The sequence below is a fragment of the Sinohyriopsis cumingii genome, chromosome 14, assembly GCF_028554795.1.
Source record: "Sinohyriopsis cumingii isolate HCF-2022 chromosome 14, ASM2855479v2, whole genome shotgun sequence".
NCBI lineage: Eukaryota > Metazoa > Mollusca > Bivalvia > Unionida > Unionidae > Sinohyriopsis > Sinohyriopsis cumingii.
Genome location: NC_142974.1, coordinates 112,247,365 through 112,275,339, shown reverse-complemented (window position 1 = coordinate 112,275,339; position 27,975 = coordinate 112,247,365). Strand labels below are relative to the sequence as shown.

Sequence of the window (27,975 nt, the reverse complement as noted above, 5' to 3'; positions counted from 1 at the left end):
ACGAAGACACTTTACTGTCAGTATTAGGGACAGCGACAGAGGACATTTACAGACTGTGTAGGTATGTATTATAGCCAACGTATAAACCAGGAGGACTGTTGTTTGTGAAGAATCTGGAAATAACATGAATATGTTCGTGCATTAGATTTTATTTATTATTAATTATTATTATTTTCCACGAAGGGGGTAGGAATCATTTAGCTAAATATTACTATTTGGACAGTCAGCATAGCAATATGAATTCGGTGAACAATTTGAATCGGTATCCATGCTATTCCGACAATGGTATGGCGAAACTAAAATCTGTGAACACAGAGAATCAGTATCGTACATATATGTTTAAGAGGCACTGATGTTATTAGTCTTAATACGATTTTAACCAAATTAGAAACTCCTTGGTCACCAGTAAGACTGGCAAGGAAATATGAAATCAATATTGCGATATCGGGTGACTTTAAAATTTGGCTTATTAACTGGGATTTTTGTCCAAATCTACAGATCCGTCCACCTACCCATCTCGATTTAAGATATTACGCTTTCATCTACATTATACTGTGATAGTCGTTTGGTACAATATCGATTTTTCATTATGGTATATAATTATCATCGTCAATATAGAAAATATTGACATGTTTAGTTGGTCGTCATAGTCTTAGGTGGCGCTATACAGTTTCGCATTTTGCATAGGGTTAGGATTTTAAAGAAAAAGAATGTCCCCGGCTTTCCTCACTGGTTATACTGGCTATTTAAAAAAGACCTTGTATGTCTTAGGTACAATGCAAAGAACCTTTAATTCCCTTTATTTTGGTGTATGATTGATGGGTGTACTATGGGTTATAGAGTATACAGCTTGGCCTTACTTCAAATGTGCACCTTTCAAAAAAGTGCTAGCTCTACTTGGTCATTTTCACTTCCTGAACTTCAGAGGTCAATTGTATAAAAAAGAGCCGATAACTTTTTTTACATTTTATATATTTGGTAATTCATTCATTGCACTTTCAGAAGCTGGTATTGTCTAGTCTGGCAAAATTCATTTTCCCTATTTTAATAGCTGCTATGTATAGTGTACTTTAGACTAATTCAGACTGATTTTTTAACACAAGGGAGCCGTCATTTTAGTTAGCAGTGTGCTTAAATTATGTAAAATTTCCAAAAGTACAATATCCAAAAGAAATATCATCCACATTACATTAATGTAGCATAGAGGTATGCAAACATTCTCTCCACTGTGCATGTTTTAAATGCGAACTACTTCACCTTACATACGTCACTCTCTCAAAAGTACATATTATCTGGTGAGCGCCACCTTAGCAGCGATCGACATCATGAACGTTGTCGTCCTCGTCAGTCGTCGCCGTTATCATTCGTATCAATAAACATGATGAGCATTACTCATCTGTCATCACCACTGCCGTATAATCGCCACCCTTTTGTTCCCCTCTCCCATCAACTCTCCTCTTGCTCTTTTCTCCATTGTCGTAATTTTCGTTTCATTATCATAGCTTGTCATGAATAAACGATTTTTTTATTTCATTGTCCTTGAGGTTATGGGTGAAGGAATACGTTCAAATAAGGGTTGGGTTGGTTTTGTGGATTTAACGACATTTTTCAGCACATCATCATAATCTATACATGGTGGCCAGTATATCTGGCGAAGGAAGAATCTGGGAAGAACCGCCGACCAACTGGAAGCTATTGGCGAGAATTTTCACATAACCACACATGGCCGAGCCAACACTCGGACCAACGCGGATAAACATGAGATGGGAGTGATCTATAATAGCGAATTCTTTGCTTCCAAATTCAAAATTATCTCTGAGAACACAGGCAAATACCATACCATACATCTTATCGACCATAATAAAAGCGCCAATTGCGACAAAATTCCACCCGGAACCACACGGTTTACGTGTTCTTCTTGCTCATTCCACCATTTCGCCATACGTCTTTCAACGAGCACAGCAGAAATTATAATTTGTAATTCGAATGGATATGAGTATCTTGATTAAATAGTTATAATCAGTGCCGATTACCCATTAAGCACACTAATAACAACGCTTATACCCTTAAATAATTTAGTTGCGAAGTTTTAAGGTACTCATCCATAACCTAAGCGACCACCGGTTAGAAAGATGAACTCTATTATGTGAAGAAACCCTTGCATGTGCTTTAATATACATGATGTCAAAAATGTTTTCAAAAGTACTTTTTTTACCCTTATTTTCTGCTAATGTTTTAGAAACTAAGAAAACTGCCTTAAGTGGCAGCTAATGAAATATTTGTGACGTTTGTAATTACAATAGTGTAATCCAGGTGATGCCTTCAGTTAAAATTAGAATGTATAGTTCTGGCCAAAATAACCAAAATACACATGACCAAGAAGGGTCTAAAAAGATCAGTGCGCTTCTAATGCGAGAGTTTGGCACTAGTTCCTCAGTAGTATTACCGATATGAATTTCACCAATAGAACACAGTAGTATTACCGATGTGAATTTCACCAATAGAACACAGTAGTATTACCGATGTGAATTTCACCAATAGAACCCAAGTCCAGACTTAATCTTAAACCCAGAATAAATAAATGAGATCGGTTGAAAGTTAAAGTTTCATTTAGAGTTGACTCGTGTGCCTTCTTGGTTGGAACTCCAATAATAAGACACGATACAGACGACAGTGAAATAATACTTCTATCATAGCCATTATAATGTACAAGTTTATAGCGTCGTTTTGTGGTTTTAATATTTTTGTTTGCTAATTTGCTTTTGACAAAGACTCGATGAGAATCCAATACACTTCGACTAGTTAAAAAAGGAAAAAAAAAAACCAAAAAAAAACCCCACCCGACTAGTTTTGCACTGTTCGTTGTCAGTTTCAGCAATTATCTTAATTGCTAATTAGACAAATGTTAATCCCTAACTGGATCCACTGGACTTGAAAGGAATATTATCCTCCACATTACCTTTCTCTTTATCGCGCGCGCGTATGTGTGTGTATGTGTGTGTGTAATGAACCTTGTGTATTGGGAACCATATATATTTTAATCAACATTGCAAAGCTAATTCCTGCATACACAAAATGATACAAGTTCTTGAAGTTGATACTTTTGCATTTTTTGCAATCCAGTATTGGCGTTTAATCTAGTCATTTTTGTCTGGAGTAACTTCGAATTTTTAGACTGTTTCGAACAGCTTTGGTACTTAGTACCATACCTTGATCTGTAGTATACCGCTGTACCGTGTTACCTTAATCTTTTCAGTATGAAGTATCGAGACGAAAGTTTTGCAAATGAAATTGTGACTTTAGTCTATTAAATTGTTATTCTCAGTAGACTTGAGAACAATAATTAGCTTTGAAGATGTTTTATTTTTTGAATTAATAATGTATATATGATATTAGGTTATGTTGTATCGAGCGTCGTATTTTTCGTATTTTGATCACGGGTTAAAGCTATGTCAACCTCGAACTGCGAGCATAACAATATTTGAATATAAAAACGGCGCGTTTTAGTTTCTAGGTGGAAAGAGGGAAAATCGGGTAGTTCATTGTAAAATGGGGAGACAATTGACTTCAAAAAGATACTCGGTAAATTAAAAGGGGTAATTTAAAACTGTGTAGTAAGTTGATATCACAAAGTAAAAGAACAATTTAAAACAGATTAAGTAGTAAGTTCATAGTTGGAAATTTATGGTAGGTATATGCTATAAGTAAACGAACTTGCTAGAAATGGAAAATGAAGATTTAAATAGAAAAGGAAATATCGATACAAATCTTATTTTTTCCTTTATCGAATATTGTCGTGTTATCTGAAAAAAAATATCGAAAGTCCTTTACATCTGAATTATTCGACTTTGTATAAAATATTTCAAAATTCTACCTTGCCTTTCCACATTTTGGGTGACGTGCAGCAAATAGGCATGGCCTTATTTTAACATTGCATCCCTCTTTCATTGATTTTAGTAGTAAATTGCGCCAGGAAAGGTAAGGGGACGTCCATTTAGTGTGTACGCATGTGGGGGGGGGGGGGTTAACCCAAATGCATACGCTTGCGTATTGGGGGTGGGGGTGGGATGTCTACTGATAATGTACGTACGCATAGGAAAGGGGGGGGGAGGAGGAGGTGAAACCTCGATAACAATTTGTCTAATGCGTAGCCTGTTCGACTGGGTTCAGTTGGCGTTTGAATTTTAGCGGATATTAGACTGTTTAAATTAGTTCTTTGATGCAACCAGACATTCATCGTCGGTGGACTGTTTTATTAAACAAGTTAATATTATTAATCCTTGATATTTTCTGCGTGGATTAAATATAGGCCTTCTATGAAATTCGAGGAGGGTGCGTCAAGCGTACGTACGGGTGGGTGGGGGTGTTAAAAAGTATGCATGTGTACAGAGAGGGGGAGGGGTCAAGCCTTGCCTGATTTTTTGCGTACGTACTAAACGGATGGCCCCCTAACCGTCTCTTCTGGTGATTTTTTTTTATTTTACAAAATATACTCTGATATATAACTATAATTACAATTCTTACTGTACTGAACTATTACTTGGATGGAGTTGAAGAATGATACATTCACTGGAATTTAGAGACCCATCTTTGTTGTCTTGTTTGTCACTCGCATATTTAGATGATGAAGTGTAATTGGTTCCTTTGCAATCACCCACACCACCACGTGCTAGAGATTCTGTAAATTGTTTGATTTTATACTGTCAGGAAACTTGTTCGTCCTTCCACTTGACCGCAAGCGGTTCCTTCTTATGGTAGCTACATCCCTTATTAATAATATTCACCACGGATCTTGATAGTGTAAGATGCAAAACATCTGTAATTATCACTGGATGGCAGGAGCGTAAAATGGCACCAATCGCCTAGTTGAAACCATAATTTGTTGTGTCACTGGTTAATTTCAATCTAATTGTTTTTTCAGACCTGTTGCGCAAGCAAATGGAAATAGCAAAGAGCAGAAAATCACTAGCTTTTGCATTCCTCGTCTTGAAACTGGCAGTGGTGAGTAGGACACAAAAGAGTAATTGGCGAATTGATGACTCCGCCCCATATGTCAATCAAACATTCAAAGATTTTGCAACTTCAATTGTCTTGTGACGTACAATATCGCGTGCTAGTTATGTGCCATTATATAATCATAAAATTACGTGCAAAAAGTGGACACGATTTTCAGTCACGAATCAGTGACTTCGATAATAGAAGGTTAAGACCAACGGTAATGTTTCACATCGGACCCAGGTAGTAGACAATGTAAATGTTCATTCTCTTTACATCAATGGTTTGGAAATTGTTTGTTAGGGGAGGTTTTTGTTTCTTTATTTTATAAAAGAAAGATGTCTTCAAAATATCCCTACTCATACGCCCTCAGAGACGGACTTACAACTTAACAAAGATTTGCATATTTACATACCAAGCCAAGCGACATTCCGAAATAATAAATCTGTATACAGCAGTGTAGGCAGAGTTGCGTGACGTAACACATGCAAGCAGCTAAGCACACGTGCATGGATATTTGCACGGACGGAATAACGGTGTCGTATGAACACTTCCTGTTATTCACGCATTTCGAAGACCAGCTAGGGATCACGTTATCTTGCCGTCCAAACAAGAGCTCGTGCATGAATGAAGTTACGCAACTCCTGTACTGTTTGAGATACATATTTCTAATTTTGTACTTTTATTGGATTGTTCTGTAGGTGTTAACAACCGTTTTGGAATGGTGATCCATCTTATGGATGTGAAGGCGTAGGGGATGGGGACAGTAGAAAATTGGTGGGGGGGGGGGAGTGGGCGGGAAGGAAGGAGGTGACGGTAGTAAATGAAAACGCGCACGTAGCGTTGCTTTGTTGCATATATTTTACTTCAGCACCCAATGCAAAAGACTATACATGTTTTGACTGTACTTATTTGCTAAGTTTAGAAATGAAAATTTTATTTCTTGGTCTAATATATATATATATATATATATATATATATATATATATATATATATATATATATATATATATATATATATATATATATATATATATAACCGGAGTAATATCATAACCTTTGGCAAGAAATATACTTTAGGATGCAAATCTTTGGTTTCTTAAGTATTTAATGTTGAATTTATAAAGTGAAGGAAATAACCCAGCAAGGTGTTATCATATTTTGTGGTTGTATTTGCTTTTCTTTTCGATCATATTCTATTTTTTTTTAAAGATCAGTGGTAAAAATTACACTCTGTCGGAAGAGGATACATCGAAATGTAAGTACGTGGGTCATTTTTTTTTTACATCTCTGTCCACTGTTATAAATGTAAATATGCAACTTTCCTATGAGGATACATATTAATCAGTACTTAATCCCGGTTACAGAAGTAGGTCACTGTTACCCCATTAAATTTTTCGTCGAGTTTTGTTAAACCGTCATTCGGGTATTCTTAGTCATTGAACAAAGTAACCACTATGCATCTCTATCAGCACAAAATCAGTACAAGAAAAGTGAAAATATTTAAATTGTACCGGTTTATAGTTTGCATTAGCTCTTGACCACAAAGGGTTATTTATAATCAAGAAACAGGGAGGGGATGCATAATGATGAACATAAAGATTTCTCCATGGCCTATAATTTTGCTTCTGTGGCATTGGTTGAATTATGTGCTTGATTTTCAGTTTTCGGGCCTTTTCATGTTAGAATCAAGAACTTAATTGATTGCACCATTATTAGTGCCTCACCCTTATAGCAAATAAAGCTAACAGTGACCTTTATTTCATTCTTACCAACTTTGGTAAGTGTTTACTCGTGAGTACATTATTATTTTTCCCATTTAAAAATGCGATAAAAATGATAGAACCTTGGAAAAATATAGGAGTTTTCTGAAATTTTGCACAATATTATGTAGATGTAAAGTAATATATTTGTATTGACTCGTTTATTTTGACAAGTTCAAATAATGGTAATGAAAATACCGCATGAATATCATCTTGGCAGTATGTCTCACACCTTTCATACCAATTCGCTTTGAAGTCGAGGTTAAAGTCGAACATCAGAGAAAACCCATCTTTATTATATGCTCACTTTTGTTTCTCAGTTAACCATACGATTTTCAGAATCGTGCAACATTTTTTCATACTGATCGGCTTCATACTGCGCGACACGTGTGTAAAAATAGCATTATGGACTGCATTGCAAACAACCATGATGTATATATTTTAGCGTTTGGTTTATTAAATTTGTGAATAAACTAAACATGCTGTTTCGTCGAAAGAAGAAATAAGAAAGTTAACGATGTGGACGAGCTATGAAACTTTCGAGCAAGCAGACGAATGAACGTGACATTCTCAATGACCAAAACAAACACGAGACGCAGATTTGAAAATACTGTTTTGATCATTTATATAGCTACTTAGGAGTAATACAGCATAAATTCAATTACGTTTTGTCTTAGTGTTTTTATTAAGCCTTAGGTAGAATAATATGAAGAATATATAATACAAAGGTTATTGCATTTATATGGAAAAGTAGGAACTCGTTGTTTTCTTCGGAGTTGTACTTCACTCCCATGGTCGTGCAATTTTGTTCAGAAGAAAAAACAACGCGTTTATATGTTCCCATACAAATGCAGTAACCTATAGATATAATGTATCTAATATTCTACATTAATACCGGATAATGTCTAATTTATTGGACAGCAAAGGTCTCTAATATTGGACAATATTAAAGGGTAGAAAATACGACTGAAGTCTAATCTCCATAGCAACACTTGTTAGCCCCCGCCCCCCCCCCCCGTCCCTGTTGGTGTTTATTTTACGTCAGTACCACGTTACTTCTAGTTTGTGCTTTCAGTGTCATGATTTGGTATAAAAAGGTTTTGCGTATATATTCACACAAACCAGTTCTTCGTATCAGTAAACCTATCGAAGAAATTCAGTGACTTGTAATGCATTATGCTGAAGAAATCTAATATGGATGTGGTTGCCACGTGTACACAAGAAGTTTAACGTCTGTTATAATAACTTACCCTACAATAACTAGGTCAGCGTGACACAATTTTTACGCTTGGGCGAATACAGGTACTTTGTAACATACTAAATATAATCGATCATGCACCATGAACTCTTAGGAAAATGGTATATAGATGCATCACATAAATAACTCGGCCATAATTAAGAGTAGGTTAGTATGAACTAATTTTCGAGCATGAGTGTTGTTGTTGTTGTAGGTTTTAACGCAATTTTTCAGCACAAGATAAGCTACACATGGCGGCCACTATTAGTGATGGAGGAAGAACCCGGGTAAATCCCGGAAAGAACCACCGACACACGAGAGTTACTGGCAAGCTTTCTCACATACCGACATTGGCCGAAACTGAGACTCGAACCCACGCAGACAGGTGGATTGGCAATGATCCGTAACTGTGAGCACTTTAGACAACTCAGCCACTAGGGGCCCTCAAGCATGCGTGACTTATGTTGTTGTTTTGTGCTAAACGCCATTTACCCGCAGTGTCAAAGCCATTGTTCGCATGTACTTGTGTAAATAGTTGGAAAATGCATCTTAACGTGTGTCTGGAATTGCCAACAATCCAAGACTACTGTTATATTTACCCATTCGTCTGTGTCTACACTTTCCAAAACTGGTGTTCGTCCATCGGTGTCGATGAGGACCATTCAGTGTCATCGATTCACGGGGGGGGGGGGGTCCGAAGATGGGTGATCATCCGATCTGGTCCCGGAAGAGTCTGTCGCAGTGGGGACATGGATGTACAGGTTGCTAACTAGGAATTGTGGAACTGTTATTATGGATTTGAACAGATCACGTCCACCCACCAGTCTTTTCTGATCAAAGGCTGCCGCACCGCTCCAGTGACCGAATGGTTAGAGCGTCCGCCTCGGATGCGGAAGTTCGTGTTTCGATCCAAGACCGAATCGTACCAAAGACTTACAAAAATTATACTAACAGCTGCCTCACTTGGCGCTGAGCATTAAGAGGTTTTTGTTAGGACTGGTCGGCCTGGTGTCAGGCATCACTATAAAGTGCCACACTGCAGAGATCGTAGCGATATGACTGAAACATTGTTAAAGCTACGTTAAAAATCTAATTCACACACACACACTCACACACACACACTCACTCAGATGCTTCCGCACCAGCATTGCGTTGACACCACCAAGCAGACTGATTATCAGCGACACTCTCCCAGTCGTGAGGATCGATTCCTAAGTTCTTAAGCGAGGCCTTGAGGGTGTCTGTTAGCCCATTTTATCTCTTGTTCAACCTGAGAAGGCTTCAAGCCAAAACCCAAAGTCCAAGTTGAGAACATTCGCGTCCTACTGTTTACAGATGACTGTGGCCTCAACTCCACCACGGAGGCAAGCACGTAACACAGCATGGAACTTTTCTTCACAGCGTGCACCAACGTCGGACTCGCCATGTCTACCAGCAAAACTGAGGTACTGCATCCGCCAGCTCCTGGAGAATATTACCTGGAACCATCCATCACTGTCAGTAGTCAAAAGCTCAAAAATGTAGACAGGTGTACATACCTCGGCAACACCCTATCACAACCAGTCGACATAGATGGTGAGGTCAACATCAGGATTGCCAAAGCCAGCATAGCATTTGGCAGACTCCGCTCAAATGTCTGGGATAGGAGAATCATCAAGCTTGCCACCAAACTCGGCGGTTGTTCTCCCCACGCTCCTTTTATCTTGCGAGACCTGGACTGTGGTTAGCCGCCATGTTCATAAACTAAACCTCTTCTATATGAGCTCAATAAAAGAAAAACTACTAAAATTCAGATGGTAGGACAAGGCACAGAACAGAGGTGCTAACTCAGGCCAGCATGACAAACATCCACACCATGCTGTGCAAGGCACAGCTCCGACGGGCTAACCATGTTGTCCGTATGCAGATCGAACTCTTCTATGGAGAGCTACCGCGAGGCAAGAGATCTCACGGTGTTGACGAAGGTGGTGTATTGCTTGACGTTTTGTTCAAGACACTTTAGTTTACAAAACTAGGTCACTAGCATATATATAAGTATTGAGCAACCTTAATATTTTATCACTTTGTATATTTTCTTATAATCTTGGATTCTTATTTCACGTACACAAGGTGTCTAACCCATATGTCAATGTGACGAACTTTTCGCGCTAGAGAGACTTCGTTTGTTCAGCCATCTAATTATCCCTCAATATTGTTTTAGTCTATTTGACCTGCTTCTGTTAAAATGTATGCAGATGCATCTAAATAGGACGATATTCTGCGACATTGAATGTAGGTCACTTTGACCAGATTTTCTCATCAGAACGTTTTAGGCATTTTCGATTATGTATTCACTGCAACACTGAACATCATGGATCTGCCGCGGCTGATCTCTTTGCATGGCTGTCAGATCTCGTGTGCCGAGGCACCTCAGTTCCTAAAGAGTCGGACTAGTAATTCAAAGGTAACTGGTTAGATACCCTTCCAGGCCGGCTTGGGTAAAATGGCTTGGTGTATAACGTTTTCAAAGGGCCGTTAAAAATACCAGACCGACAAACGATCATCTCGTTTGGTTTTGGACATCAATCCTCCATATAAGCTTGCATATTATGATACTATAAATACATTCCAGTTTGCGAGGGGGTTTGAACAAGCCAACATCGGTTATTCCCGTTTTATATATAATAAAACTACTGGCGGATTTTATTAGTATAGGTAAGTTTTTATTCAAACAACAATGAAATATTTCAGTTTCTCTTCAACAATTCATTTAATTCCGGCTTTGTTCAAACCATTGAGAGTTTGACATTTTAGTCAGACGAATATTCCTTTCATTTCCGTAAAAAACTAGGTTTAAATTAAGGCAGCATAATCTTAAATGACATGTGATATGTTTTTCAAGATGGCAGCCTCCACATATTGTGTCTGCAATTTGGATACATTTCCTAAACTTACTTTAATAAAGTCAACATAGTAGACCACAACAGTCTCGTTTAAACTAAGATAACGATGGGTTTTCCTTACGAGTGTAAAGGTCAGCGAATGACAAATGGATAACATTACAACGTCACAAATTAAAATACTTTAGCCTGCATTCAACCAGAGCAAAGGTTATATACATAACTCGGTCACTTCGAACTATATCTCTCGCTTCGTAACTTTGATTGAGCTATGCTTTTTGGTTAGTTTCTCACTGATTCTGAACAGCAAAAATCTGCACTTTTGTTATGATATTATTTGCATGACACATTTTAAAAACTGGGTCACTGTGACCTAAAATTTCGTGAGCAAGCTAAGACCTTTGATGGGAAAAATACTCTTCCGTGCAGAAACCGATTATCTAAGCCGGATTCACGTGAGTTTTTTTTTTTTTTTAAAAAAAACATTAATCAGTCCCATATACTGTATTTCTGATTTATAAATTTAAATTCAATGCTTATTTCAGGGACTATTCGCTGCAAGGACGGATCGAAAAGAGAGATGAGTATAACATATCGGGGGAAAGCTAGACCCACCGTTGCCGATGGAAGCAGTTCTCTGGGATGCCAGTTTAAACCAGATGTAGATTTAGACACTTTCAGTCTCAGCAACATTAAACAGTACTGTAAAGATCTCAAGGTATATTGTCCTCTTCCATCACAACCAACAATATGATAGTGTAGGGCAATTGAACCGGCAAGAACTAAGATGAAAAGATGATTATACTCATGGCCATGGTTATCAAAATTAAAACCATAGACATGAACAACAAAAACATCTGTACTATATATATATATATATATATATATATATATATATATATATATATATATATATATATATATATATATATAACATACCTTTCCATCAATCTATTTATTTACCTACCTACATCTGTTTCCTTTCTAGCGAAAATCCTTTAAGAAGGTGGATGTTTATTCCTTGACAATTTGTGAACCGCGTCTGAAGAAGCTATATTATGTGGACTGTGTCTATTCCTTTGGCAGCGAAGAAGGTGGAAATGTTGGAATTGGAAGTGATGACGAGTACCAGTCAATTTGTTCTTCAGACCAAGTAAGGTATGATGTAAATTTCATCGACCTATTTCATGCTTCGTACTCAAAAAGTCTTTGCAACGATTCTCTCTCTCTCTCTCTCTTTAAAATTGTTTGCGACCCTAAAACCAACATGTCTTGAAGACAAAGGTCCACATATACTAATGTCATTCTAGTAAAGTAATGACATACAAAATAGTTTATTAATGCGTGCGCATTTATTAAAGCGTAAAAACGCAAAACAAAATGGTACTGAATTATTTATTTTTGGAAAAATTAGAGTTAACCAGGCAGTGGTCTATTAACTTAATTAACGACCATTATTAGTGTACTATGAATGACAGAAAGTGTTTGAAATCAGTACATGTTTTTGGTTTCAACCTACGTCATTTTTGACTTATTAACATGCAGTTCTTCGGCCCCGATCACTGCCATCTCACCTGTCTGCGTGGGTTCGAGTCTCGGGCTCTGCCATGTGGGTATGTGAGAAAGCTTGCACGTAGCTTGTCGTGAGTCGGTGGTTCTTTCCGGTGTTTCCCTCCACCGTTAGTACTGGCCGCCATGTATATCCTATCATGTGCTGAAAAATTGAGTTAAGCTATATAACAACAACAACATGCAGTTCTAAAATTAATACCAAAGAAGTGATGCCTAGAAGCACACCGCTTAAAATATACAAATGTTTGGACTTGTTCGAAGCCGTATCCATTGTATATGCCATTATGTTTTAATACTGATTAATTTAACTACTATGTGACAAAACAGTTTCTAGTGTATCTACCGTCCGCTGTTATTAGAATGGTTTTGTATTGTAGTCCAACCGAACTTTATTTTATAGAAATAGTTCCAGGGTTGTAACAATGACGATGGTGAACGAATTTGGAGAGAACACAACTACTATCTTCTCAAACGACACTGTTCGCATCAAAATTAAAGCAGATGAATTAAAAGGTAAATTGTGTTTCTAATTTTTACAGGTGAAGCATGTCGGACAGTTAACCATATTTTTATGTAACTGTACTTGAAATAGGGACCCTTTTAAAACCCATGGTTTCGGGGGGATAGAGGTTTGTAACTAATACTTTGTAAATTTCAGAGCTGTTATTTTAGGCATCGTCATCAAATCGTTTACGCAAGGGGTCTCAGTACTGAGTGAATCAAACTTTTACGTTACCTTGGCTTTGACAGTCCACGTTTTCTTTAATTTCCAATGACCGTAAGAATATAGTCGCTGCCAACTGAAAGGCTCTTAAACTCGCAAATACTAAATAAAAATCTGTAATCACCTAATGATCATACATCACAAAGCTCTAATTTCACACTTACATGTTTTTTCTTGCTTCACATTTCACCAGCAAGCATTTATATGCCGAATATTGGCGCTTCACACCATGCAGCACAAAACACGACCCAAAAACCTAATACATGGAAGTACTTCTAACTCGAATTACTAAACACGTATACCTAAATCAATATGCAAATAATATCCTACGTCAAGAAATTTTAATGGGTCCATTTTAAGATGTACTCCACATGGTTACAAAGTCTCGTGAAAGCTATACAAAACTAAGCAATTCGGGTTGAGAACACTTTCCATCAGACTTCCTACAATAAATACCAAAATCTACTATAAACGGATACGTAAATTCAAATAATACATACCCAGGGTTTATTACAAAATATATTTACAATGTTATCGCGAAAGGAATGTTTTTATGGTAACACACATCTTCTGTATAGTGTTGGATGGCAAAAGTTCAAATCCGGTTTTCAATATCCGGTTCCTTTACAGATTCAGTCCGTACATCAGAGACTGCAAAATTAAAAGCAGAAGGATAAAAAAAAAATGCAGAGACGATTTGCCTTTTTCTATATAATGACTTAAATGTTCTGTTCTTTTAAAGAATATTACACGAAATATGAAACACTTTCTTTGCACAATCGCAGACGGATCATGTAGCTCTTTGCACAACATTGTGTATATTTCCTAAGCTCCTCGAGAGATTATCTTTATACATGGAATGAGCTGTTATAAAGATTAGGCAGTTCATCGAGGGGCATGATCGCTGTGTTCTTTAATCTTTGGGTCAAGGTTACCGATAAATTTACGTTAAGTGTTTGCTTGACTTTGGTTGAAGTTTCTAACTTTCTTATATTTCCTAAATTCTCTAGCTTTATTCATACCAGGGATGAATACTTATGACGCTAAATAATTAGCTCTGCGACAGTCTTGCTTGCCCCTTTGACTTTGAAGTCGAGGTTAAGGTCATACAAACTACGTCTTGCGGTTTGCTTTTATTTTACTGGCTTATTTTTCCTTAACTCTTTGATGGATTTTGTTTATATTTTGCATAAAGCTTGTGAAATCTGGAAAATTTATTGTCACGTGCATGTTTGCCCCTTAAATCTTTTAGCCAAAATCACATCTAAACTTTACGTTAATATTTTGGTTACAAATTGTAAATACCGCTCCGGTGGCCTAGTGGTTAGAGCGTCCGCCTTGGATGCGGGAGGTCGTGGGTTCGATCCCCGGCCGAGTCATACCAAAGACTTACAAAAATGGTACTAACAGCTGCCTCGCTTGGCGCTCAGCATGAAGAGGTTAGTGTTAGGACTGGTCGGCCCGGTGTCAGGATAATGTGACTGGGTGGGACATCATGCTACATGTCTGCGGCATGATGCCCCAGTGCTAGACATCACTATAAACTGTCACATTACAGACATCGTAGTGATATGACTGAAAAATTGTTAAAGCTACGTTAAAAATCAAAATCACATCACATCACATCACACAAATTGTAAGTTTGCTTATGTTTACTAAACCCCTTAAGAGATTGTGTTCATACTTGGGATTAGTCCCTATTAAGCTAAGAGGATTCCACAGACACAGGGCCTCGGACAGGATTGTGGAAAAAGTTCTCCAGTAGGCCCCTATGAATTAAAACTTGTGCCGCGATGGGGCCACGGAATTTCGTCTGAGTTATCTTGCCCAGTCTGCGCCCTGCTTTGACATGACGGATCAACATTTTATCGATCGCCAAGGTCACTTTTGTCATTGATACTTCATTACAAATTCGGCAAGCAGGTTGTGGCTTTCTTGCGTTCTTTTTTCCTCTAAATAATCTGGAAGGAAAACCCTCAAGCATTCCCACTGCGTGGACGTAAAACAATCACGCGACCTCCTGTCGAAACGATGCTTTAAAAATCTCGTATCAACAAACCGGACAAACACAAGATTATTAAAGGTATTACGGAAATAATTAGGAAGTAGTTTTTATAAAATAACTGTTATTGGCAGTTGTATCGATTGTTTACATGGTTTATCTTGTTTACGTCATCCTCTTTAATCACATCATTTTTGGTCAAATGTATTTTCACCCCAGTCGAAAGTTCATGTGGATTTGAAGCAATAGCGATATTCATCTCTTTTTCAGAATGTACTGTTCCTGACAACTCCATCTGTCGCTTTGTCCCTCTGAACTTCCATCAGTCGATAGACTGGTTTTAAAGCTATGTTATTCAGATCTCATTGGCAGACTGTCTGTATTTATTTCTCATGAAACCTCAAAGACTGAATATAGGTATAAAAATAACTCCTCCTAATGACATGAAAATCCACGGCCCTAGTCGCTGGACGAAGCTATTGTTCCTCAGAAAATTCTGTGGTGGCTGAAATATCTAAGGTGCATGCATTTACAAATAACATATGTCCGCTTTAGTTCAAATCTCAGCACGACCAACGTGGTTATGTGTTGAAACTTGCCAATAACTTCTAGTGGGTTGGTTCTTCTTCGGTTTCATCCAGGAATATATACACACTCACATACACACGCACATACACACGCACACACACACACACACACACACATATTCATGTGATGAGAAATGGCATTAAACCCCATACAACCAAACATACAGCAAACTTTATCCCGCATTTAAATAATTTACGAGTTAACTAGAGAATCACATTTAAATCCTGGCTGTATATATTATGTCCACGTATTTTTATTTCCCTGCATTTATTTCTCAACAAATCAAATTTCCTGCAGTCTTTTTTTTTTATCAAACTTGTTTGATAGACTGCACGTGCATGGAAGTAGCATTCTGCTGATTTGTTTTAGCTAGCAAGGATATAAGTTATAACAATTAAGGCAGCGATGCAATAGCTTATAGCATTTAAGGCAGCTAAATAATATATGCTAAGGCATTTGTTTAGGGCATTAAAATGGTATATATTAAGGCATTTGTTAAGACATCAAAAAGCTACGAGTTATGGCATTTGTTTAAGGCCTCAAAAGGCTATGTGTAAATGAATTTTTTTAAAGCATCAAAATACATTACGATAAGGGTTTAAGAAAAAAAAAAGGCGATACGATACAGCATTATTTTAAGGCATTACAAAGGCTGTGCGTTCAGACATTTGTCTAATGCATAAAAAGCTATGGTTAAGGCAATTGCTCAAGGCATCACATAACTGTTAAAGCATTTAAGGCTGCAAAATAATATAGGTTAAGGCATTTGTTCAAGGTATCAAAAGGCTATGCGTTAAGGCATTTGTTTATGGTATCAAAAGGCTATGTGTTAAGGCATTTATTTAAGGCAGCAAAGGGTAATATGTTAAAGAATTTGAGGCAGCAAAATTGTATAGGTTAAGGCATTTGTTTAAGGCATTAAAAGGTTATACGATACGGCATTTAAGGCATCAAAATGTTACTCGTTGAGTCATTTGTTTAAGGAATCACAATGCTATCTGATAAAGCATTTGTTTAAGACATCGAAGGGCTATGTGATAATGCATTTATTTTAGGCATCAAAAGGCTATGCGTTAAGGCATTTGTTTAAGGCATCATAAAAGGATATGCATTTAAGGCATCGAAAGGCTATGTATGAAGGCGTTTGTTTAAGACACCAAAAGGATATAGGTTAAAGTATTTTAAGAGAGCAATAAGCTATAGCTTGAAGCATTTGCATAAAGTTGCTAAATGATATATGTTAAGGCAATTGCGAGTGATACTGTCCGGAGTGGGTTGGGAGATGGAGAGATGAAACACTCTTGCTAGTGGAAATTCTTTATATTCAACAGATGGGTCCACCATTTTTGTTGAGAACTGTTGGATAAAGAGGTTTAAAGAAGTTAAGGAAGATCAGGGATACTACAATGACCAGAATCCGATTTCAGTCGTGGACAGTGGGTAAATATTAAAAGAACTATACGGATTTTGCAAGCTTCAAACTTTCTTGAAGCACCAGAAAAAGAAGTTTGAAAGGTTGAGACTTTTGATCAATCCACGAGTATTAAAAGCAAAGATTTCAACTTCGCAGATTCACAAGTTTTAAAACCAGCTGTATGTTAATATCAGTTTTACTGTATGTTCATCTGTTCGTCCATTCCATGTTTAACACATAATTAAGAAACACAAGGGTACATTCTGTTTTGCTGCATATTAATTTAATTTGTTTTATCATCTCCACTATTTGATAGCGAGTTCGAAATGATGGCAAATAATGAGCCGCTTGATTTCGGTCGTCTTCTGTGAAATATAAGTACGTATTAAATTAAATGTCTCCATTTTCTCGTGGCTGTGATTCGAATTGGAAAGTAATTTTGTTGTTCTTAGACAAGTAACGAATCTGAACACCTAACAAAAGTTATATGGGCAACATCTGACGTTGTACAATATAGATACGACTCAGATAGTTCCTATCACTCTTGTGGGAGGGTGGAAGGCCACTGACAAGGCTTTGCGTTGGAGTAACTTTGGTAGAGCACATTGCGTGTTTCTTCTGGTGCTCGAGAAGCACAAATCAATTGTCTCGGCTAGAGTAGGACAGAATCATTTAGCTCTCGTGTCAGCCGTAACAGATACTGACGTAAGAAACTAAGCTAGAATGTTAAGAAAATACACAGTATATATGTATGTATGTATGTGTGCGTGTGTGTGTGTGTGTGTGTGTGTGTGTGTGTAATCTCCGAATTTACTGAAATTTTCTGCATATTTTGAGAATGTCTGTCGGCTTAATTCAGTATGTTCGGATAAAGTGCAGCAATGATTGGTCAGTATGCAAGCGGGGATTAGGGTGATGGATTTTAGCGGTAGGGTACTTTTCCGACAAACAGATGCAGCCCTAAGGCGTATTCATATTGTAATAGACCTGATGGCTATAAAGCTGTAATGTGATGGATAGGGAGGATGGTTTTTCTGTGTCATACATTTAACATGTTTTCCATGTCAATGAATATATCTAAACTGCATAAAGAATGAATTTGAACAAACATTGTTTTGTATTAGAACCTCACACATCATTAGATACTCAATGTTCTGGAATCTTATTTATATGAATTTGTCACACCATGAAATGTTTATCGCACTTAAAATTCCCATCCAAATCATTTGAATATCACTATACTTGATGGCTCCAACAGCTGACATCACAAAAAAACGTCTGCAACTAAAATGGCCGACGCTAGATCACATGACTTGTTCCACACAGTAAATTTGTTCAGTTCACATTTTTGATTAAATATCACTTGTTGATTGTAAATGCTGGACTTTTTTTATACAAGAATAAGTATGTTCTGAACGTTTAATAGTGTATTCTTCATTTGTTTTGCTGGTCAATATATTTTCAGTGTTATCAGCGTTCATTGGCTGTTGCATTTGCATACTCTTCACCCAAGCTTAACTGTCTTGGTTACGACTTCAAGTACGTTGAAGTTTGACGGACATGACATAATACGTAATGTTCATATATTTGCTAATGACAGAATGTAAATGGACAAGTGATGATAGTTAAATTGTATATTGGCCCTCAGTTTGTGTCACTGGTTCTAGAGTATCATCATAGAGTTCGGCATCACCAGACCCGTTTGGCGTCCCGGACAAGCAATGATTAAATTTACGTCACATGACTATTTTCCGAAGAGTATAAATAGGAGCGAAATTCGAAATCAGCAGACAGTTTTCTACATTAGCGCCTCTATGAATATCTCTCCCCAAATAAAAAGAACACTGTATTGAGGTAGTTATAATTGCAACTTTTTGAATGCCATTAACAGGCTCATAGGTACTTATAAAAATAAGACAAGTCAACAAATTTTAATTTCTTTATTCTCAAGAAAAGACTGGAACTACATATGTATTGTACAACAATAGGAATCCATTCAGTTCAAACAAATTCATTTCACTGTTATTGATTCATCCTTAATATAAAAGTAATATTGTGCCACATAAATAAGCAGCTATCTCCCGCCACGCTAACTTTCAAATAGTTAATCCGTGGGTCGTCCATTTCTTGCTGAATAATTACGTTAAGTTTATGATGCCCAACATATTCTAGCATTTGTATATTGCATATGTTACACGTAATCAAACACATACATTCATGTTTTAGCCATATTTCTTGTAATAAGTATTTCATCACAATTTCATAGTCAAAAATAAAAAGGTCCTGACTTCGAGCATTCTTGCAATTTATTAATACATTTACGCAATTTAGCCCATACCCCCCCCCAATCTATTACAATGTCTATACAGTCTAGAAATAAGAGCACCTTTGATAGAACATGCAATCCGGACATAGAATATGCAAACCGGACATAGAATATGCAATCCGGACAATGTTACATTTGACGTTGTGAATAAGCTTAAGACAAACTGTTAATCGATATAGACAAGTTGAGAATAGTTTCCCTATTGATTGGTATACACAACTTTGGCTGAAGCTTAGCAAAGCGATGGCTTAAGTGTCCGTGCGTGTTAGTTCATATGTCCATTCACACACTAAACTCAAGTAAAACAGTCTGTTCATTTCCTTGTTCAAGTTGTTTTACACTAAACAAAATCCGTTCTGCCAAAAATGGTCTCCTTTTTATACTGTTTTGCAGATGTGGCATAAGCAAGTTCTTTCCCAGTAACCAAAATTTTGAGTCGAACGGTTCTTTGGAAATTTTGAGTCCGCCCCTGGATCTCAGCCATGTGGATATGAACTGTTGCACCCATCTTCATATCTATTGCAACTTCACCGTCTGCTTGGGTGGCCAGGAGTGTAAAGCCGTAAGTCACTTGTATTGTGTATTTCTTTGTTTTCCTGGTATCCTTTGAGCATCTTGTATCCATTCCTATTTTATTTTTTTAAATAACTAGTATGCTATATAAAATTTACGCGGCAATGTTTCAATGCATCTAACGTTATAGATTCTAGCTTCTAGTCGACACCTGTTCCAAAATAAAAGTAGCATTGAATTTATACAAATAGAATGGTATTGATTGATTGATTTGTTGTTGTTGGTTTTGTAGTGTTTAAAACCATTTTAGAGCACAAGATAGGCTATACATGGCAGCCAGTATAAATGGTGGAGGAAGAACCCGGAAAGAATCGCCGACCCACGAGAAGTTGCATGAATGCTTTTTCACATACCCACATTGGCCAAATCCGAGACTCGAACGCACGCAGACAGAACGATATTGATACCGGAGCATGTCATATGAATCGCCACGTCCACAACCAATCGGATCATCGCTTGAATATTTCGCCAGGGGGTGAAATAACACCAGAACTTGCATAAATACTCGCCAGTTTGATGCTATTTTGGTGAGTCGCCTCTGGATGAGTGCACCACTTAATACGGTAGCAAATACAGAGATCATTATTATAACTGGTTCTCTTTCCGCTGCCGCATTGTTCCTTGTGAACGAGAATAGCTCATAATACTTGTAAATGGTGACAAATTGCATCAGAGGTTTCTTTTTGGACCTGACGGTAAAGGCCACGAATCTTCCGATTGAGGTCCTACTTTACATGCGCGTCATCTAATAGCTAAGTTATAATAGGGAGACTGGGGTCCCGAGTGGCCGAGTGGTCTAACGCGCTCTCCGTTACGGATCACTGCCGTCTTACCTCTGTCTGCATGGGTTCGTGTCTCGGATTCGGTCAATGTGGATATGTGAGAAAGCTTGCAAGTAGCTTCTCGTGGGTCGGTGGTTCTTTCAGGGGTTTTCCCGGATTCTTCCTCCACCTTTAATACTGGCCGCCATGTATAGCCTATCGTGTGCTGAAAAATGGCGTTAAACCCCACAGCAGCAACAACAACAACAACAACAATGAAAGGGAGACAGTGGCTCGCCTTTACCGATCGCTGCCATTTCACTGTCTGCGCGGGTTAGTCTAGGAATCGGGTAACGTGGGTGTATAAGAAAGCTTGTCAATAGCTTTCCATGGGTCAGTGTTTCTTACCGGTGTTTTCCCGCTTTTCTTTCTTTCTTTTCAAAACCATGTAAACTGGCTGACATGCATATCATGCGCTGGTACCTATACACTACTTGCGCTAAATAATGACCTTACCCCCAACCTCCCAATAGCAAAATGAAATGGACACCGCTTCTCAGGGGCACTTGCGATATCTTCATAACAGCGTGGGTCTTTGGTAGACACGAGTTGTCCTGTATCGATCCCTGGCATATGTACCTAACCGAAACCGTACGAAATCTAGTTGGCCGCTGATAAAAACACCTGTCCAGTCAAACTGCATGTACATTTACCTTGAATAATGGCTGAAAAAAACCCTGAGAATAATCGCTTCCGTAGACAATGTCACGCGTCTCATGTCAGTTTCTCCAGTTTAAGGCATCCAGAGGCAAGACATCTTATCGAGTTTGAACGTCATGAAAGTCGCCGATTGAATTTTCTCTCTTTAGCTCTATTTTGCTATGGGCAGTAACGTTTTCTTCCGCAAGAGGTCACTTGTTCTAAACGCTGTTTTGACTACTTTATGTAGAACGAAATGTATCGTCGATCCTCCCTTTACAAACATAAAATTATCTTATCTTGTCAATTTTTATTGACGGCTAAACAATTCATTGCTTCTTACTTGAAACATGCTGGAAATTAAGAAATTTTATGGAATGTTACAATATTTTTATTCACGAACATTTTCAGTTTCACCAAAATGTTGAAAATGACGTATATTGAAGCTGAGGACGACAATAGAGACAGAATACGTTGATTTTTCATTTTATAGAGAGAAGCGAAATTCCAACGTTCGTAGCTTTGACTCTATCGGCAATTTTTTTTTTGTCTGGCCGTTTACATTTACCTTTTTCGCATAATAGCGTCAATTCTATACCAAATAACTTCGTCAAGCTTGAAATTTTTTTTTTCTCAAAAAAAAAAGTAAAATAAGCCTGTCGATTTTGGAATCAAGAGATAGAACCTCGTTGTTACAAACTGAACCAAAGAGAAGATGATCGTTAATTTTAATCATTAATCTAAACCAACCTTTGTAACTGGCTTGCCCCAGAGGCAGAACATCGGACTTTAAATTGGGGATCAAAAGGTCAAAGTCATCACTGAAAAAGGATTGCTTGGATTACACATAAACCAATAAAATGTCATGTCAGCTGTGAAATGAAACTATGAATGGTCAAGATAATTAAGATAAAGAAGAAATAACGATAATTTTAGTTTCTTTTTGTCATAATAATCTTATAAGCCAGGATATAATAATATAATGAACTAAAAAGATCGTCCGTAACAGAGTAGTATTTATGTTTACACGATAGCCTCGGATGCGGGTTTGAACCCGGCCGATTCGTACCAAGGACTTTTAAAAATGGTTGCCTACTTGCAGCTGCCTCGCTTGGCGTTCAGCATTAAGAGTTTAGTGTTAGGACAGGTCGGCCTGGTGTCAGCATAAAGTGACTGGGTGGGACATCATGCTGCATGTCTGCGGTATGATGCCCCAGTGCTATACATCACTATAAACTGCCACACTGGATAATTCGTACCTATATGGCTAAGTTGGTTAAAGCTTCATTAAAAGTCCAGAAAACACGAACACAAACATGTGATAGTCTTTTGAAATTTGTTGTAAATCCAATTACATGCGAAATTGAAACTATTGACCACAAATGTTCATGCAGTTAAAACCAATAAACTACTTCTGTTTGTCAGGAATTGCGTACTAGCACAAAGTGTAATATATTCCATGATTTGGTCCTGTTCAGATATAGGTGAAAACATTAGTTGAAATAGCTTCGTTCATCAATTATTTACGCAAGATTTTGCTGTATAATCCTTTTGTAGTCATAAAGATTCATTTTTCCTCAACAGATCTGCCAAAAGAATAAAAAGTCCTTCCGACTGCCGGATAAGGAAATGATTTGGTACGAGAAGATGATTAATCTTCGTGTTCTAACTCCAGCGCCAATGCAGGTGGTTCACCAGGCAATAGAACCCTTGCCTACATTATCACCCATCCTGCTCAAGAAAGGTATTCGTTATGCGTTAGTAACATACCTGTTTGCGTCTACAAATTAAGTCATGTTATTAAGATATTTTAAGCGATATCAGACAGGCGTTCATTGAGACGGGGAAATAACCTCACTTTTTCATTGACTAGCGCGACATAGACAGTTATGACAAATACTTTTATGCCACGGTTTAATATGATGCCGAGACATGCAAACAGTAGGCAGCTTTTTCGTAATGCACTGATAATGTCAATTCCACTATCGCCACTCCAACCACCATACACGGACCCTCTGGTGAAGAGAGGACAATAATCCTATGAAATTTTAAAATGAATTAATCGGTCAGCTTGACATTTCAATCATGAAAGCTTTTATATCCATTATAAATTGCATGTGTTAATAGGTTGGTTACTGCGCGCTTGTGTGTGTGTGTGTGTGTGCGCGCGCGAAAGAGAGAGAGAGAGAGAGAGAGAGAGAGAAAGAGTGAAAAAGATGAAGAGCGAGAGAGAGAGAGAGAGAGAGATATTTGGATTTTTAACGTAGCTTAGAACAGAACAATTTCAGTCATATCGCTAAGATATCTGTAGTCTCAGTTTATAGTGATTATAGCACAGGGGCATCATGCCTCAGACATGTAGAACCATATGCCACCCAGTTACATTATCCTCAGTCAGTCCGAGGAGTCATAACACTTACCTCTTAATGCTGATCGCCAATCGAGACAGCTGCAAGTACACTTTTCACAAGTCTTTAGTATGATTCGGCTGGGGTTCGAATCCGCGGCCTATGACATCTGAGGCGGACTTTCTAGCCACTAGGCCACCGGAGGTTGGTTCTTGTACATCTTGCCATCATTTTATGTTGCACCATCTTAGCAAGTAGTTCCAAAGGACACTCCACAATATCCGACCTCAGCTGATACGACCATGTCGTTTTGGTCATGAATCAAACAAACACAACGGCACTGCTTTGGGTATTTATCATAAACAATTTTTTATCACATGTGCCAAACATTCTTCAAAATGCGTCAGTAAATTTTCAAATAAATAAAACTATATGAAACGTTAATTACAATTTCAAATCCGATTGAAAGATTGATGCTTCTCCGAAGCGCCGTTTGTTTATCTTTCCATCCACATAGCGTCATAATCCTTGGTTGTGCTCGGAAAATGTTGCTGGTAGAGTCGCACAAGCTGGTAGATGAATCGTGCGATGTACTAAACGTTTCAGTGAAAATTAGGTTACTTTGGCGTATACTACATCGTTCAGTGACTTTGCTTAACCTGTGCATTTGTTAAACGTTTGGTACTTTCCTCTGGCACTTTTGCCTATGGAGTCGCATAATTCTAAATAGAATCATGGGGCCCCCGGGTTGTAATATGGTTTAAAGCACACGCCTTTACCGATCACTGCCATTTCCCAACTGCCGGCGTGAGTTCCTGTCATAGACTCGTCCAATGTGTTTATTTGAGAAGGGTCGCCAGTAGCCTGCCGCGAGTCAGTGGTTCTTAGTTGGGTTTTCCTGGATTCTTCCTTCACCAGTTATAATGGCCTCCCTGTATAGCCAATATTAAGCTGACAAATGGAGTTGAATCCAAAGCAACACAATATTCAACATAATTGCGTCATGGGTATGTGCTACAGCCATCAGTAAAATGTAAAGCACTGTGATCTATATTTCATGATTGTGATTTTCGCTTGCTTTTAGTTTAAGTTAAATTCTTCCAGGTTAGAATTTGCACTGATGTCATTTTTTTTCCTCACACACGTTTGCTGCTGGAATCGCGTATGTTGGTGAAATTAAGAACGACAGCTTTCAGTAATAAGTCACTAACCTACATTTCACAGTCCATTGATTTATGCTAAAATTTGCGTTAATTATTCTGTCAGGCACTGAAGAGTAGCGTGGTATGTTATGTAATTGTATTATTAAGTGAAAACTAGGTATTTGCGACCTATACTTCATTGTTCATTTAGTTGTACGTACTCGTGACAGCAATTTCTATGGGTTAAGGTTTGCAATTTTTGTCAGACAATAGTTGTTCATTGAGTAACATACCTACTCATTTAGATGCGTTATTTGGAGAATTCGGTGAAGTTAAGTCCTTGAAACCTAAATGTCATGGGCCACTGATTTTATTTAATTATTACGTTGTGTCAATTTTCTCAAGAGCGTTTACATAATGACATAAAGTTTCATGTAATTGTGTCAAGAGGAGCACTACCAATAGCGAAAACTAGATTACTTTGACCTGTATTTCATGACTGTGTTTTCTTCTTACATTTAACGGAGTTCAAATTTTCAGGAATTTTGTTGTTGCTTTTAGAGTCACCAACGTTGAAATCTGGATGCGCCATGTGACCTGTTGCACATTTCAATGATAATTACGTAACTAACTTGTATGTCACAGTCCAGTGATATTAAATTCAGCATTTGATCCATTTTTCAGGCTGCCTCGGTGCATCCATAGGTAAAGGGACACAACTCCCATTTCCTCAGCATCATATTGCCAACAATGTGTTAAAAGTGCCGTTACAGAGAATAATATATTCTTTATATTTTTAGGGCAAACACCAAGACTTAAGACCGTCAAGAATGAAATTAAAGAAAATGTGATCGAGACGTGGCTGAAAGAAAATATGGCGATCCTAATCATAGTCGGAATAGTCTTAGTTTTACTCGTTGTGGTATCTATTGTGGCTGTTTCCTGGAGAAGCTTCTGTAGAAAGTCAAGGCCGGAATTCTCACTATCTGAACTCTCGCGTCTTGATTGTAGTTCCTCTCCCGGTCGCTGTACGGCATTGCACCACCATGCTGAACTGAATAACACTTTTCGTTCACCATATGTATGCGGTATGTTCCCAGCACCAAACTCGTGCAATCCCTATGGCTTAACTCCTTTCCAGACACAGGTGCCTGGCAAGCAACAATTCTGGGCTCCCAATACTACCTCTGCGTCCAGATTTATGCTTCCTCTTCCACCTGTCGACATAAAATATCCGTCATCTACATCGAACTGCGAACCCAAGGCTAGAAATCATCAGAGAAGGAGCAGTTTGCATCACGGAATGTATTCATCCCAAATAAGGCCTGTCTCGCGCAGTAACTCGCTGAGCGATATTTATGACATCGAGCCGCCTGAGGACTTGGAGCGAAGATCGCTGGATTCAATTTGCAGTCCTATCCCAAGGAGAAGCGATGCCTCAACAACCCATGATGGTCTAGACCCTATGGTTGGCATAAACCCTAGATGCCTGTTGCCACGTCAGACTAATCAGTGCATCTGCTGGAGGGGATCAAATGATGTGGCACTACAAATGTATAAAGAACCCAGTAGACTCAACAGAAGACAGATGCGTGTGAAGCCAAGAAACGGTGCCCGTAGTTTTGAGCCACCACGCACATCATCAGAAAATGGTCGCTACGGCATGTGGCAGCACACGCCAGGATGTCAGCCACACAGGCAGATGGCAGGGTACCAGGATGCATGGCGTGGCCTAGATGTGGAAACTCGACCAGTTTTCATGAGTGAAATGATATGTCCAACATCACGCCAACTGTCCATAGAACACTTTTGAATTTTTTTATTTATTGGAACCAAATTACCAATTAATGTCACTTAATGTGGCTATAGTTGCGTACAACCAATTTGTTGACAGACATTATTCGATTTATCTTTTTGTCCGAATCTCAACACTTTAAATCCAAATGAACAAAACTAAAGTGTCCAGAAATGCATTACTCAGATACGAGTTGTGATCATGTCGTCAAGCATTCGGGATACTAAGGCTATTTCGGTGAGAATTATATATTGGATGCATGTCGGTGCAGTAATTTTGTATTAACAAATATCGTGTTCGCGGGATGTTCTTTGCAGAAATATAAACTCAATCTATTCAAATTACAGCGGCTGTTTCTACTATTGGATTGACTGTAGGACTGACCAAGAGGTTACCAAATTTATATTTTCAATCGTTCGTAACTTCTGTTAATCATTTGTGGTAAATAGCCGAATTGATCCGAATGGCAGCTGTCGAGCAACATTCGAGGTATGATCCGCAGAATTGACTTCGAAGCTGAAAATGATCGTCACGGTCTGCATTCTCCTACTGAGACTCTTTAGGCGTGTAATAAATTATTTTCGTTTCGGAAACCTAAAGGAGCTTGGAAAGTGGAGTTTTGATCTCGATGTATTTACATTATCGAAATTGGGCTGTATTTATGTTTCTGCCTAGCCTCCAAACACAGCCTTACGGAGGAAAGACGTATTGGTTTTTGTGCTGCCCATTTGTGTCTAGGCCGTCAAACTGTTTGGGGCAAGATATCTCGTGGACTAATTGTACAAGCATTAAAAGACCACAATTTGATTCCGCAATGCTTTTGAGACCGAAGTTATGTTGACCTTGAACTAGTTTTATGACGAGACATTTTGTCTAGCTTGTAGGGTGTGGGATATTTTGTTGTTATAAATAGTTATGTAAGTCGACAACTAGTTCGAGAAAATACAGAAGAACCAGGCATTACGATAACCTTAGAAAGACCTTCGTAATCGATACATTACTATTTTTTGTTTGTTTTTGTTGTTATTGCAAAAGATGATGTTGATTTTTGTGTTCGTGTTATAGGTCATTGCAGATGCATCCTGTATTTCATTCATTTTCAAAGCCATTTTGTATTAAACACACAGTACTCGAATACATTCATTTTCACTTCAGAA

The 27,975-nt window shown here is 38.0% G+C and overlaps 1 protein-coding gene across 1 annotated transcript; it reads left to right on the top strand.

Moving 5' to 3' along the window:
- Window positions 1–22: 22 nt before the first annotated feature.
- Window positions 23–27,953, top strand: LOC149784612 (uncharacterized). The gene is made up of 10 exons (XM_089932668.1): window positions 23–61; window positions 4,922–5,001; window positions 6,208–6,253; window positions 11,420–11,592; window positions 11,863–12,032; window positions 12,847–12,959; window positions 17,092–17,200; window positions 19,894–20,062; window positions 23,118–23,277; window positions 25,824–27,953. Exons 2-10 carry the CDS (start codon window positions 4,939–4,941, stop codon window positions 26,834–26,836), a joined length of 2,016 nt encoding a protein of 671 aa, XP_089788794.1. The 5' UTR covers window positions 23–61; window positions 4,922–4,938; the 3' UTR covers window positions 26,837–27,953.
- Window positions 27,954–27,975: the final 22 nt, after the last annotated feature.

Excerpts from the sequence above, each read along its gene's own strand:
- LOC149784612 (XM_089932668.1), top strand. The coding sequence starts at position 4,939 with ATGGAAATAGCAAAGAGCAGAAAATCACTAGCTTTTGCATTCCTCGTC. Across the intron at positions 6,254-11,419 it reads GGAAGAGGATACATCGAAAT|GGACTATTCGCTGCAAGGAC; the intron begins GTAAGTACGTGG and ends TGCTTATTTCAG. Across the intron at positions 12,033-12,846 it reads TGTTCTTCAGACCAAGTAAG|AAATAGTTCCAGGGTTGTAA; the intron begins GTATGATGTAAA and ends TTTATTTTATAG.